This window comes from Liolophura sinensis, chromosome 8, assembly GCF_032854445.1.
Source record: "Liolophura sinensis isolate JHLJ2023 chromosome 8, CUHK_Ljap_v2, whole genome shotgun sequence".
In the NCBI taxonomy this organism is placed as follows: Eukaryota; Metazoa; Mollusca; class Polyplacophora; order Chitonida; family Chitonidae; genus Liolophura; species Liolophura sinensis.
The window spans coordinates 17373866-17386037 of NC_088302.1; the positions used below are offsets into that span (position 1 = coordinate 17373866).

At 38.5% G+C, this 12172-nt stretch overlaps 1 protein-coding gene across 1 annotated transcript in view; it reads right to left on the minus strand.

The window, feature by feature from the left end:
• The window catches only part of LOC135473260 (CD109 antigen-like), a 33447-nt gene extending 23446 nt beyond the window's left edge, over nucleotides 1-10001 (minus strand). The window contains 15 exon segments of the mRNA XM_064753107.1: nucleotides 119-268; nucleotides 688-879; nucleotides 1295-1357; nucleotides 1877-1978; nucleotides 2508-2741; nucleotides 3265-3495; nucleotides 4143-4257; nucleotides 4584-4668; nucleotides 5148-5187; nucleotides 5740-5865; nucleotides 6426-6496; nucleotides 6964-7117; nucleotides 7862-8048; nucleotides 8393-8451; nucleotides 9930-10001. Of these exon segments, the coding sequence (XP_064609177.1) occupies nucleotides 119-268; nucleotides 688-879; nucleotides 1295-1357; nucleotides 1877-1978; nucleotides 2508-2741; nucleotides 3265-3495; nucleotides 4143-4257; nucleotides 4584-4668; nucleotides 5148-5187; nucleotides 5740-5865; nucleotides 6426-6496; nucleotides 6964-7117; nucleotides 7862-8048; nucleotides 8393-8445 (1803 nt within the window). The 5' untranslated portion in view covers nucleotides 8446-8451; nucleotides 9930-10001.
• Between the last annotated feature and the right edge of the window lie 2171 nt (nucleotides 10002-12172).

Genomic DNA, 12172 nt, shown 5'->3' on the forward strand with positions numbered 1-12172 from the left:
TTAGCAGGCAATACATGCCCACTGTTTTACACAATAAAAAGCATTGTCACCTTCAGTGAAAATAGGTGTTTATTACCTGTCCTATAATATAAGATGTTAACCTTAGACATATAATTACCTGTGTGGGTGTGATGTCATTTCCAGACTTGAGCAGAATGACGCTTTGGTCTACGGCCAGAAGGTTCACTACAGAGTTAGCATCGGCTGATACGATGACGTCAACATCCTGTCCGGGCTCCGCCTTGGCTTTGTTAAAATGGACAGACACCTATATGGAGAACAAAAAATGGAACGTCACGGTGTTACATATCATGATGTTGATGTGGTCAGACGAATGTCTGGGGTAATCTCTCGCAATATAAAACATAAAATAAAGACGCGCAGCGTTGAAAGTATAAACAGAGCAGAGACGACAGTGTGATAGCTGGCAAATGGTCACACGTAACCGGTGAAATAGGGTCTCTTGTCTATTTACCTCAGTCAGGATTATATTCTAACTATCCTTTTAAATACATAAATATAAAAATTTACATGCCCCCTAGGACCATGGCTTAAAAGAGATTTTAAGAACTTAATTAAAAGGTGTTCATGAAGTTGTCTTGATAGGATCTGCCTAAAGGAATCTTCAAAAACCTTGATCTGTCGGCCAAAAATTACACATGAAAAAATAATTTTAACAGAACATACCTGGTTTGCGAAAAGGCCTTCCACATTGAAGGAGATACTGTCAGTCACAATCTCTCCATCCTCACGCACGAAATAAAGCAGGATACGAGCGTTCGGTGCCATGGCCGAGGTGACTCGTACATTGAAGGAGACTGATTTGGAGTTCTGCCCGTTCACAGTCCCAGTGGTAACAATTACACCACGTGACAGGATCTACAAATCAACCAATACGCACCGCCGAAAATTAAAGCTTGAATTCCTTCATTCCATTCTGATGATCATCACTTCAGGATTTTTGTCGCTGACCGAATGTTTTTCATATTAATCCCTCCATTTCTCTGACGTCATCTAAGCTAGTTTCATACCCCTACCCCTCCTCCCCAGATAAAGGAATTTAAGGGACAATCATGAAATTAAAGATACAGTTAAAGATGTTAACTTTTCATTACCAACACATATAGGAAAGTCAATTTATTTAGCAAGTTAGCGCTTCCAGGTCGAATTCGGAAAGCAAACGAGAGTCACCAGGGCAATTGTTTTGTCTCCGGAATGATAAACTTTAATGAAATGTATTTAACTCAGATACTAACAATGTATACCTTATATTTAACTCAGGCTGCTAACTCACCTGGTACACTACCGTAGTCAGAGGTGATGTTGATTTCAGCTGGAACTCTGCCAATTGACCAGCCTGTGAGAAAGTAAATGCAACGTAAACATGTATACAGTTTTTTTACGTGCCTTAGTTGTCAGATTTAGTGTCATGCATTCCATTCCTAATAGAGATCTAGTTCTACAATAGCGCTTCACGTTTGGGCGGCTTAGATCTTGGTCAGTGTTTCAGCATTTCTGGGAGAACAACATATGAGCGCTGAAGCACCATTTTCCCAGATTTTCTTCTGTTTTTTTTTTGCAACACACATGACAGAAGTGAACTTTACAACGACTCAGAGATTACAAAAGCACTGCCGCTCACGTATCACCAAAGTGAGTTCTTATCCAATTATTGTCATTTTGTTTTTAATGGACTTCATGGAACTGCTGTTACCATGGGAAGCATTCATCTTATCCTGGTCGAGTCTGATCAGTGTAATATGTTTAAACTTTAAAACATGGTCTGTTGATTAACCAGCAATTCAACCAATCAATCAAACAATCGATTCTATAAACACGATTCTATAAATCTACAAAGAGAAAGCATTACACTTACAGACAATCTGGATGACTTCAGGAAAGTCTGGATGTAACTGTCAGATGGTGAATACATCTTCTCAATAGAAACATAAGCGTCTTGGCCATCCGGATAATGAGCCTGAAAACCAAAACTATTTATTGTACTATTTTTCAGAAATAAAGAAACAAAATTTACTTGAGTATATTTTCTTTCAACTCGCCTTCATCTGGATGCAATGTATTTACATATATAAGATTCTTAAAATTGCTCTCTCCGCCCGTACAAGGGAAGGTCTGCCATCAACGTGCGGATGGTCGTGGGTTACCCCCGGACTCCGCCCGGTTCCTCCCACCATACTGCTGGCCGCCGTCGTATAAGTGAAATATTCTTGAGTACGGCGTAAAACACCAATCAGATAAATACACAAATAAATCTTAAAATTGTTCTACTTGTACAATTGTTTTATTAGAACTGCATGAATCTCATCGTTGAAAAAATGCTGTTTCGACTACTTTATCTGAATTATTAATTTAATATAAATGGATTTGTCTGTACAGAATTGCGTGAAAGAATGCCGAATTTAGAGGCGAAACCAGATTCTTTGCAGCCTGTTCAAATTCATAAAGAGAGCAAAACTGAACCAAGAACGAAGAAATCATCGAAATACCTGTAAAGAGAGACGAGTGGCGTTGTCAGGGGTTACGATCTTGGCAGCCACCAAGCCGTTGTCAGGAACCGTCACGTTCTGGACCGGCAGTTTGTAAGTGCCCGTTCTGGGCATGTAGTAAGGGTACGGCGTCGTAGTGCTGTTATCCGGTAGGTTGTATGTCACTGAAGTGTAGATGCTGACGTCTTTTTTCAGTCCATCCAGCAAAGAACCATCGGGCTTGGAAAGTTTTAGCTGTTGTAAACGAATGAAACAAAAATGATGATGCTAGCTTGAAATATGTATTACGTCATTTATGTCATGTACATAACATCACTGTGTGGTCTGGCATGAAGTCCACTAGGTACCACTGGCTTCCGCCAAGATGACATGCCACACTCAGTAAAGGCTCGTGGTTTTATCAACCCATAAATCTGGCTGCCATGTGTTCAATCAATGAATCTGTCAGTCAATCAATTGATCAATCAAATCATCGCCAACGTTATACCTAGAATGACATGAAAACATGTATACGTTAACCTACTCCCAGAAAACCCAGAGTTTGTTACCAATTAGCATCCCCGTCAAGCAACAGGCCTCTAAATGGTACAGCCATTATATCTGATTAGTAAAGCTTCTTTCCAGTGCTACAGTACCTGCACCTGCTCCAGTAAGCCAGCATATAACATGAAACGTGTAAAACTTATCAGTTATAATTACACCAATTCCACATATCGTCACTATCAGAAATGTTTATCACCGATTACAACTGATTTACATAAGCGGTATACTCCAGTCCTGGTTTGAAGTTCTTCGGGTTGGATTTGAGCCACTCCAGCTTCACTCCGTGCGTGTAGTACTGTATCTCGCTGGAGCCGTTCATGGTGGACCCTGTCAGGCTGTCGGTCACGTTGACCTCGACTGTCAAAAGCCGAGCTCGGCCAGTATTACCCAAAGTCTTCTGGAGGTCTGACCATACGAAATCGAAACTGCCCTTCCCATTCACAACCTAGACAAAGATCAAATCGGAATTTACAGAAGAGAGTTATATGACCTCTGTATTAAAAACTAAATACCTCTTTTTCATGGATTTGCTTGAGTACTCCAATCAAATAAATAAATAAATAAATAAGTAAATAATTTCTTTGGTCAGTTCTTCTCCATCGTCGTTTTATATGGATAAAGCTGAGCTTGTTGATTAATTACATCAGCTGTTTCAGGATATAGTTTGCAAATTTTCCTTAAGAGCCATGAAAGAGCAGAGGAACTAACTGAAACATTTTCATAAAACACTATGATGACAGCTGTAGTATACTCTAGTATGTCCACAATATTCCGCTGACAGGTGGGAAAGAAAATACAACCAAATAAACAAATACAACTGAGTACATCCTTTCAGCTACAGTTAGCGTTTTAGGAGAAACCAACGTAGCGGTTCTGACCTTACGCCTTAAGCAGGGTATTTACTCGTACCTGGTATATACTTGTACTTCGATGACTGACAATCGTCATTCATTTACAACTGAATATCGTAGTTATATACAGTGTTAAGTAACACCGAGGCGAAGGCTTCATATCAAAACCTGGTATCACTTTCGCATGAAACAATATGTGTGCCAAACAACCAATAAACGTCAGAGTTACAAAACAACTCACTGAAGTATCGCTTTCTGCCATTGGCTGCGATCCTGTAAACTTGTAAGGTCTGTACCAACGGGAGTCCTTGATTCTAATATGAGCTGTGCCACTGACCGGTTTCCCATATGTGTACCTACACCAAGGATGGAGGAATCGGTTACAAGGTATTGAGTTGACTTTATGACTGACTGATAGAAATACAGGCTAGTTCACTGACTGGCCACTTAAAGATCAACAAACGTCAGGCAAGTTCTTTCCTAACTGGCCAGAACATGTTTCAACCTGGCTTAGAGAAAAATATACATGTGTTAAACATATTCAATAAAAATATGACGCAGTCTTTCAGGTAAGAGATCAAACAAATTAACTGAGATAAATAAGATCTTTTCAAGGTGTGTTAAATAAAAGCCGCTTTCTGAAATGAATAAGTCGAGTGTAGAGGAGAGAAGTCAAACCTACGTCGCCTCCACGCTCCCTGTTAGACGTTTATCACGTGTAAGTCCAAAAGCTGGAAGATTGACGCTGACCTTAAATTTGGGCAAAACTGAAGAAATGAAAAATACGAAGAAAGAGTTTAGTTGTTACTTGGTCTTTAAGTCATTCGATTTTGTACTTTTACAGTTAAATTTGCTGGCAATTTTGGATAGATTGACTTTTCTTCAAAAAATCTGTCTTACTAGTTTGAAGTACCAACCAGTTGTGTAGTGACACAGGCCAGTTGTTGAAAAACAACGTGGCCTCATGTTTTTGTGCAACCTAAGTGATGTAAAAGCTCAAATGCCAATCAAATATACCTGTAATTCAGCATGATGTGAAGATACTATTATTTATAGTAACATATGACCAGATATTGTGTACACAAAATGTTTATAGAATGCAGACTTTTTGAGACGGTAATTACATTTCCTAGATTAAGCTTCGTACAAATCAGTCAAGCTCTCTCTGTGTGTTTGTTCATATGGGTATATATACAAGAAAATGTGTAAATGAGCTTGTAATATATTCATGGAGAATTGTTCATACCGTACTCAGCAACTCTGAACACCTTGTCCTCTCCCTGGTTCTGAAATCAAGAAAAAAATACCATCCTTTGAAAAACAAGAACTCATAGAGGAACTTATCTCTCTTGTGCAGCACATTTTTGTTTTCCATAAAGGTACTTCAAATAGGTGGATATTTAAAATGTAATGGGTCCCCATTAATTAAGCGATATGTAAACTGGTTGGATGATCTACGAGCTTTGGTGCCAAAATCACCTATTTAAAACTGATCTTCTTGAATCAGTTCTGGCTTTAGGACGGAAGGTCCAGGAGAGGGGGCATGTGTAACTTCTAGCATAATGCCACAATCTGATCACTTTGTCTACCTCCTTATCCGTGTATATATGTGTGAAGCGTTTTTAAGAATGACCAATAAAGTCCAAAAATGTTTAAACTTCCATTTCTTAAAAAGGCTTTACAGTTCTCCTAATAGTAGTTTGGGCGGTTAACTACTATACTAATAAACACCCAGTCAATTTTCTCAGGATAACTCTGCTGTTACGTCTCTTTTTACCAGGATTCTATCGCCAAGCTTATTCCAAAGGGCTACTCATATACTGACCTACGGTACTTACATTGGCAGAAACTTTAATCTTCCAGTCTCCGAGCACAGGCTGGTCAGAGAGGGTAAATTTCTTGGTGACCACACTGGATGGATCCTTGAGATCAATCCATTGTTTGATTTTGTTGGAGTTAGGATCCTAAATTGTAACACAGCAAACACGATCCCAGTTGTTCATTCTAAGACATACTGCATTGATGGTAATACGTCAAATAAGCACCGACACGGGAGAATATGATTAATCAAAAGAGCGACAAGATGATAATACTTGATGTATAAGACGTACAATGTATTGTGAGCATAAAGTACTTTTTTTTACTTAATGATTTTCTTACCTTGGACATGATATCCTTTTAGCTTTTATTTTCATGACTATGCCCATTGATACTGGCATTGAACACATCCCTTAGCACCATAAAGTTTTGTGACAGAATTTTGTGAAGCGAAACGTTTTAAGTATAAGTACAATACAGAAACATGTTTCCCTGTGGAATTGTAATTTTAAATGAATCTTTTCGTCATATGTAAGATGACTGCAAATTCAAAACCCTTTCTTGGTAATTTAGACTCTTCAAATGTCAAGTACCTCTTCTCCAAAATCAGGTAGGGCTGAAAAGTTCAGGATAATGACGACAACAAGTGACCACTAAGCTTGATTATTAAGTAACACACTGCACAATTGCACTAAGAAACACATACGTATATTTCCACTGTGAAGGTACCAGTGTATGGCTTTAGATCTGGATATACGCTGAATGCCCGGAAGTTAACTGAAAAAAGAAACAACGAAACAAACGTTTAATATTTTCATTTAGGCCATCTGCAAATCTTTACAACTGACGGTTTAAATTTCTTTATTTATTTATTACTTATTTTTTCATTTAACGCCATGTTCCAAAACGTTTTACTTATACGATTGCTGTCAGTTTTATGTGCGGGAGGAAATCATTGACCTTTGGCGAGTTGCTGTCAAAGTTTTCCACGTGTGACGTGCAGATATCTAAACGATATTGTGGAAGACAAGTAGTCGTCTACGAACATTAGATTGGACAAACGGTCATATAAGAGTTGTTGATTGTTTAGAGTCACCAAGATCCCACGAACAGTGTGATGTGGAGAATCTACCAGTTCCCTGTAAAAGGTGGGTTTTTTTTTTGGCACCAAACCTGAAGTTTGGGAGTGCATATCGTAAATGAGCGATTACAGTCATAAAGCACACGGCATTGCAAAGACTTACCTGTTTGTCCGGGTTTGTACATCGCCTTGTCCGTTTGGATAAAGACGGCAGTGCCTTTAGAGTTGAACTCAACGTTGGTGGAGTTTTTGAAGACAAGGCCTCCATGGCCGCTGACGGTCACGAGGTACTTGCTCACAGGCAGTGATCGTGGAACCTGGAAGGAGGATAAATAGTTAGGTCGTATGACTTACAACAAACTGACATGAAGTGGAATGGAAAACTACTTCTTTCTTTCCTCTTGGTATATCTATTCACAACAAAATAATTGTTACACTTCTTAGAGTGATTCTTGGTTTCCATTGGGCGATACACGGCCACAACAAAGTGGACTTTTTGCATAAGATAAACTACCAACGCTCCAAGAGTTATTAGATGAGTCTCCACCATGTCTTAGACACCGCTCCCGGCCTTAGAGAAATTCTGTATTCCCCGGCTTGCAATGTTTCTGTGGCTTACACGTTATGTAAACGGATGGTGATGTTCAGTGTACCATTTACGTTGGGTAACGTTAGTTAAAGGTCACTGGTTTTCAACTCGCCAAGCACCTGGACCCTCGTTACCTCCACTACAGGTCAATTGGGTCAAGCGTCTGGACTACTTTTCCAACAATGTGGCGTAGATGTCTGCATGTCACGTTGGAATATTCTCAGTATTTGCAAAGGTCAATGTTTTATAATAGACACTCTGGATTCCTCCACCCATGTACAAAACCGACAGCACTGGCTGTATTGAAAACTTCTTGTGTATGGCGTTAGACAATTAACAATGAAACAAATAAATTCATAAATCGAACAATTTACGTGGTATCTGTCGTGAAATAAGTCATATGGGATCAACGATGATCTGCTATAAAGCATTTTACATGCACCTAAATCAATCAACCAACACAAAGCCTTACAGATATAGTTAAAGTCTTTGGTGTTTCTTTCTTCACTGTTGCCGTAACAGTACCAACGGGCGCCTTGGTGGCGGAGTTGACTAGCGAAGCGACCACGGTGACGTCACTTTCTGCGCGCAAGATATTCACGCCAACGTTCAGATTAAATCCTGGCCGGACTACCTTCGGCAGCACTACCACATACGAGCTGAAAAAAACCCCAGAGCAAATTAGAAACGTAAATTAGTAAATATCATTTCTCTTTGGATTTCCAACACACTGATTGGTCCCAAACATCAAATTGATCATACTATTGTGGATAATATTGTTAGACTAAAATGTATAAAATGAAATTTTAGCGTAAGTTTACTATAATTTGCGTGAAAATTTCTGGCACGTAAAATAAACGTATACGGCAAAGTGAATGACAATCTTAACGTCTATTTGCAATGTAAACTGAATAATCAGTGATCAGTTATGTGTATTGTTGATTTCCATGTGTGTTAAATTTAAGTGATTGAATGACTGAGCTGCTGTCGCTGGATTACTTACTTAGCTGCCAGTGCCACACCTATGGCGACACAAAATATCCCAAGCTTCAGCATGGTGATCTAGAGAGAACAACGACGATAGCTGTTATATACTATGATATTCCCCTCGGGTAACTAAAGTGGCTATATACCGGAGATTTTGGGCAAAAAATCCATTTTCGTTAATCAGACGGACTTTTCTGAATTTGCCAAGAACAGTTATTGCCTTTCAATAAACTTATATCTGTATTATTTATAGTGTTAAACTGATTTTCAAGTTTGATAAAGTTGATAATAAGGCCCGCTTTATGAATTTTAGAAACTTTGTTACCGATTTTGAACGGTGACACTTGCACAGAAGAGGCTGATATTTTGTGAAAAGTAAATTGTAACAAAATTGAATTTGCGCTGATCGACTCCGGTAATCTTCGGTACATAGTCTCTTTAAAGAGGAATCGTAACACAAAGACTATTCCAATTATTTTCTGCCCGTTTGCCTCAGTCAGCTTTACACGTGTGTAACTATAACAATAGTTCATTGATCGAGTTAATCAATACTGGAGTTTCGAGTTATAACTCTTTCGTCGTCAAAGACAAAAACCGTTCTTTGCTGAAATTGATTTGCTGATCACCTGTTCCACCCTTTTCTAGAAGCAAAGATGACACCTGTTTCTTTTAGGAACTTCTCTACTTAACAAAATGTTAAGATTCTTGATTTTCACTTTCATTCGTCTACTCTGGCTTACTTTTTATGACGCTTTTAAAGACGCCCATGTTAAAGTGAACGTGATCAAAAATAGTTGCCTAACATAAAATAGCTGGCCGGTCACATGATATGGCTGGACTGTTTCTACCTTCAACGACAAAAGGGTTCAAACTAGAAACTCTCCTATTCTTGTGAACGAATTTCATGGTTATGTACCTTATATGTTCACACATTCTAAGCGCCGTTATTTTCCCATGGTATTTTCCCTTTTTATATATACATTCTCAGTCTCTTGTCTTACCTTAAAATCGATAGGCATTTTATCAGGTATTATTACTTTATCAAACTTGTATATGTAGGCCGTAACTTGAAGTGTAACAAACAATGATTTTAATGTTACGCTTCTTACACGTAAACATAACTTGAAATCACTGAAGTTGTAGTTCTACAAATATGACACTTTACGTCGCCGCTGAGACTTTGGAAACTGACTAAATACTTGGGAACTTAAATTGGAATTGTTTTAAAACGTATCACTTTTCCACCTTCTCTTACGCCTTCACTAAGAGGGCACAATTTTTTTCTATTTTGTTGCATATTACAACATTTTAGGCCATATTGCATGCGGTGAAGAAATAGTCTGCTTTTTCTATAGATTTTTCTAATAATAATGTGGCCTTGTACTAATATCTATGCAAACTGATAAATTCCTTTTGTCGCCCAAGTGAATGTACACAAAGACTATTCTCTATAATTAAAACGGAATCTTATATAGAGAGCAAAACGATTATCTTCATTCAAAAGTTTCTGACTTATCTTTGTGCATTAAAACGCAGAAAAAGTCAATGCCTACCTGCTGACAATTTCCTCCGGAGTGACAGTCTCACCCAAATGACACCCTAGATATATGTTATCTCTAAGAGTACAGTGACATAGCCTCTTTCTTTACTAATTTATTTCCCTACAAACTGACACTTACCTCTCAAGTTTACCGAGTTCGTGTTTGTTCTTACCCGGACCACACTTGTGATCGATGACACAGATTTTTGTGTCGTTGAGAAATCCGGGTAAAATCCTGAAGGGTAAACAGTATGCGTGTGATAACTTATCAGATGACCTTACTAATGTCCTTGAAGAGTGAACCGAACAGCCACAAACCATCAAAATAAATATATCACAGCTCTCAAAACTCGAATGATTAACACACAAATGGTGTTAACCGGCGCTACTCGTCCAATGTTTTTATCTTGCTGATTGGTTGTTTAAACATTTCAGCCATATATTGCTGAAGTGCGGGTTGGATGTCATAATCAAGCAAACAATTGGTCCAAATGGTACACATTAAACCAACATTTTGTTCTCAACGACTGGTTCTTTAATCATCGTAAAGGAAAATGTTGATGAAATACGACGGGCTTGTTTGTGGAGTGATTGGTTGTTATTGCCTTGATATTTTTTTTTTCTTATAGCCTCTTTGTACGAATTCATGTCGATCATGAACTAGTGACACATTCCTGAAATGTTTATCACGTGAGATTACCTTTAATTGTTTTGTATCGCTCGTCTTGTTTAAGTGTGTCCCCCTTTCTTCATGCGGCATACAACACACGCGTCTAGAATTTAGACTTTATCGCCTACAGATTTCTCGAGTAACATTCAGTCATTACTTAAAATACTCTTACAGTTATCTGCATAATACAATAATTGCAATTGCGTGATAAAGTGATGAGCAAACCAGTGTCAGGTTCTCTCCCAACCTAATCAACACATTATGCAGCAACAAAATAGGGGAAATATCTTTGCGGATGTACAGCATGCCAACTTTTTTGTATACTGTGGCCGATTAATTGACGCTATTTTATTTTAGGGGTGTTGGAGGAGACTGAAGGCGGATTTTTTTCTGATTTTACCGTCATTTACAAAGATTCAATGACTTTTTTAAAATAAATTTATCATCAAGAACAAAGGATGTTGTTTATAAAAAAAGTGAATGACAAATGCACATGAAGAGAATAAATCAACTGGATTAACTCAGCTACCGGAATATGAACTTCGAGAAACACAGGAAACTTCATTTTCAGCGTGGCTTAAAGGTATGATATTCGGAAAACACAGAAAACTTCATTTTCATCGTTGTTTAAAGGTTTCTGTCCGCAGCGGAATGTGATGGTAGAACTCGCTACATCACTAGCCAAGGCTGTGCTACATGTTTTTGTTTTTTATTGGAAACTTTAGAAACGTATTCATAGGTTAGAGTGCAGAAAATGTCAATGAGTTAATTTATCGCAGCATTTACCTGGACCAGTTTAAACGCACGAATGCATTAGTTCGATCAACTGAAAATGAGTACGAATATAAGCGTCATGTCCGACATTCGTATACCATTCGTAGTCCGTAAAGGGCGTTCCAAGTCGATAATCGCAAGATCCATTTCCAAAACAGCGTTTAACACTAGCTCCCAAAGACAAAGGTATGTAAGAAATTATACAAATAGGAAATAAAGCCGGTAACACACAAAAGAGAAGCGGTCATCAGTTTTCAATGATTCCGGGCAGACGGTGGATATTCCAGGCATGAATTCCATATCAAAGTTCAAATTCGTAGTCCATGAATGAGTTCCAGGTCAAATAACAATTAAACAAGGTATCTCAGTCGCGCTTTGATTGCAACTGTTCCCTAGCCCCAGGTTAAGCGGTAATAGATACAGTTCGAAAATGACGAGCGTTACAGACCTTAACCGAACATATTGTGATTCAAAGTAACGGACGACTTTCCCGTTAATATGTAAGAATCTCATACTACAAGAGGCGCCATTAGTCCGATCAGCTGAAAATGAGTACTGCGGCAGAGGTTGCTAAGTGCTTAGCACACTGTACTGCACTACAGCAAGCAGAACGCACATCCGGTCGTAACATTCGTTGCTGCGGATCGTCTTTATTGGTTCAAATACAAAATTGGATAAAGTGGCTACAATACACACTCCTAGGATTTATTATCTCTCTTAACTACTGCACAGATTATGGGTACGATATGTTTTCTCAAACGAATATTTTTTTGACAATTAGAAACAGCGTGGTATTCAGCCCGGCGTAGTCA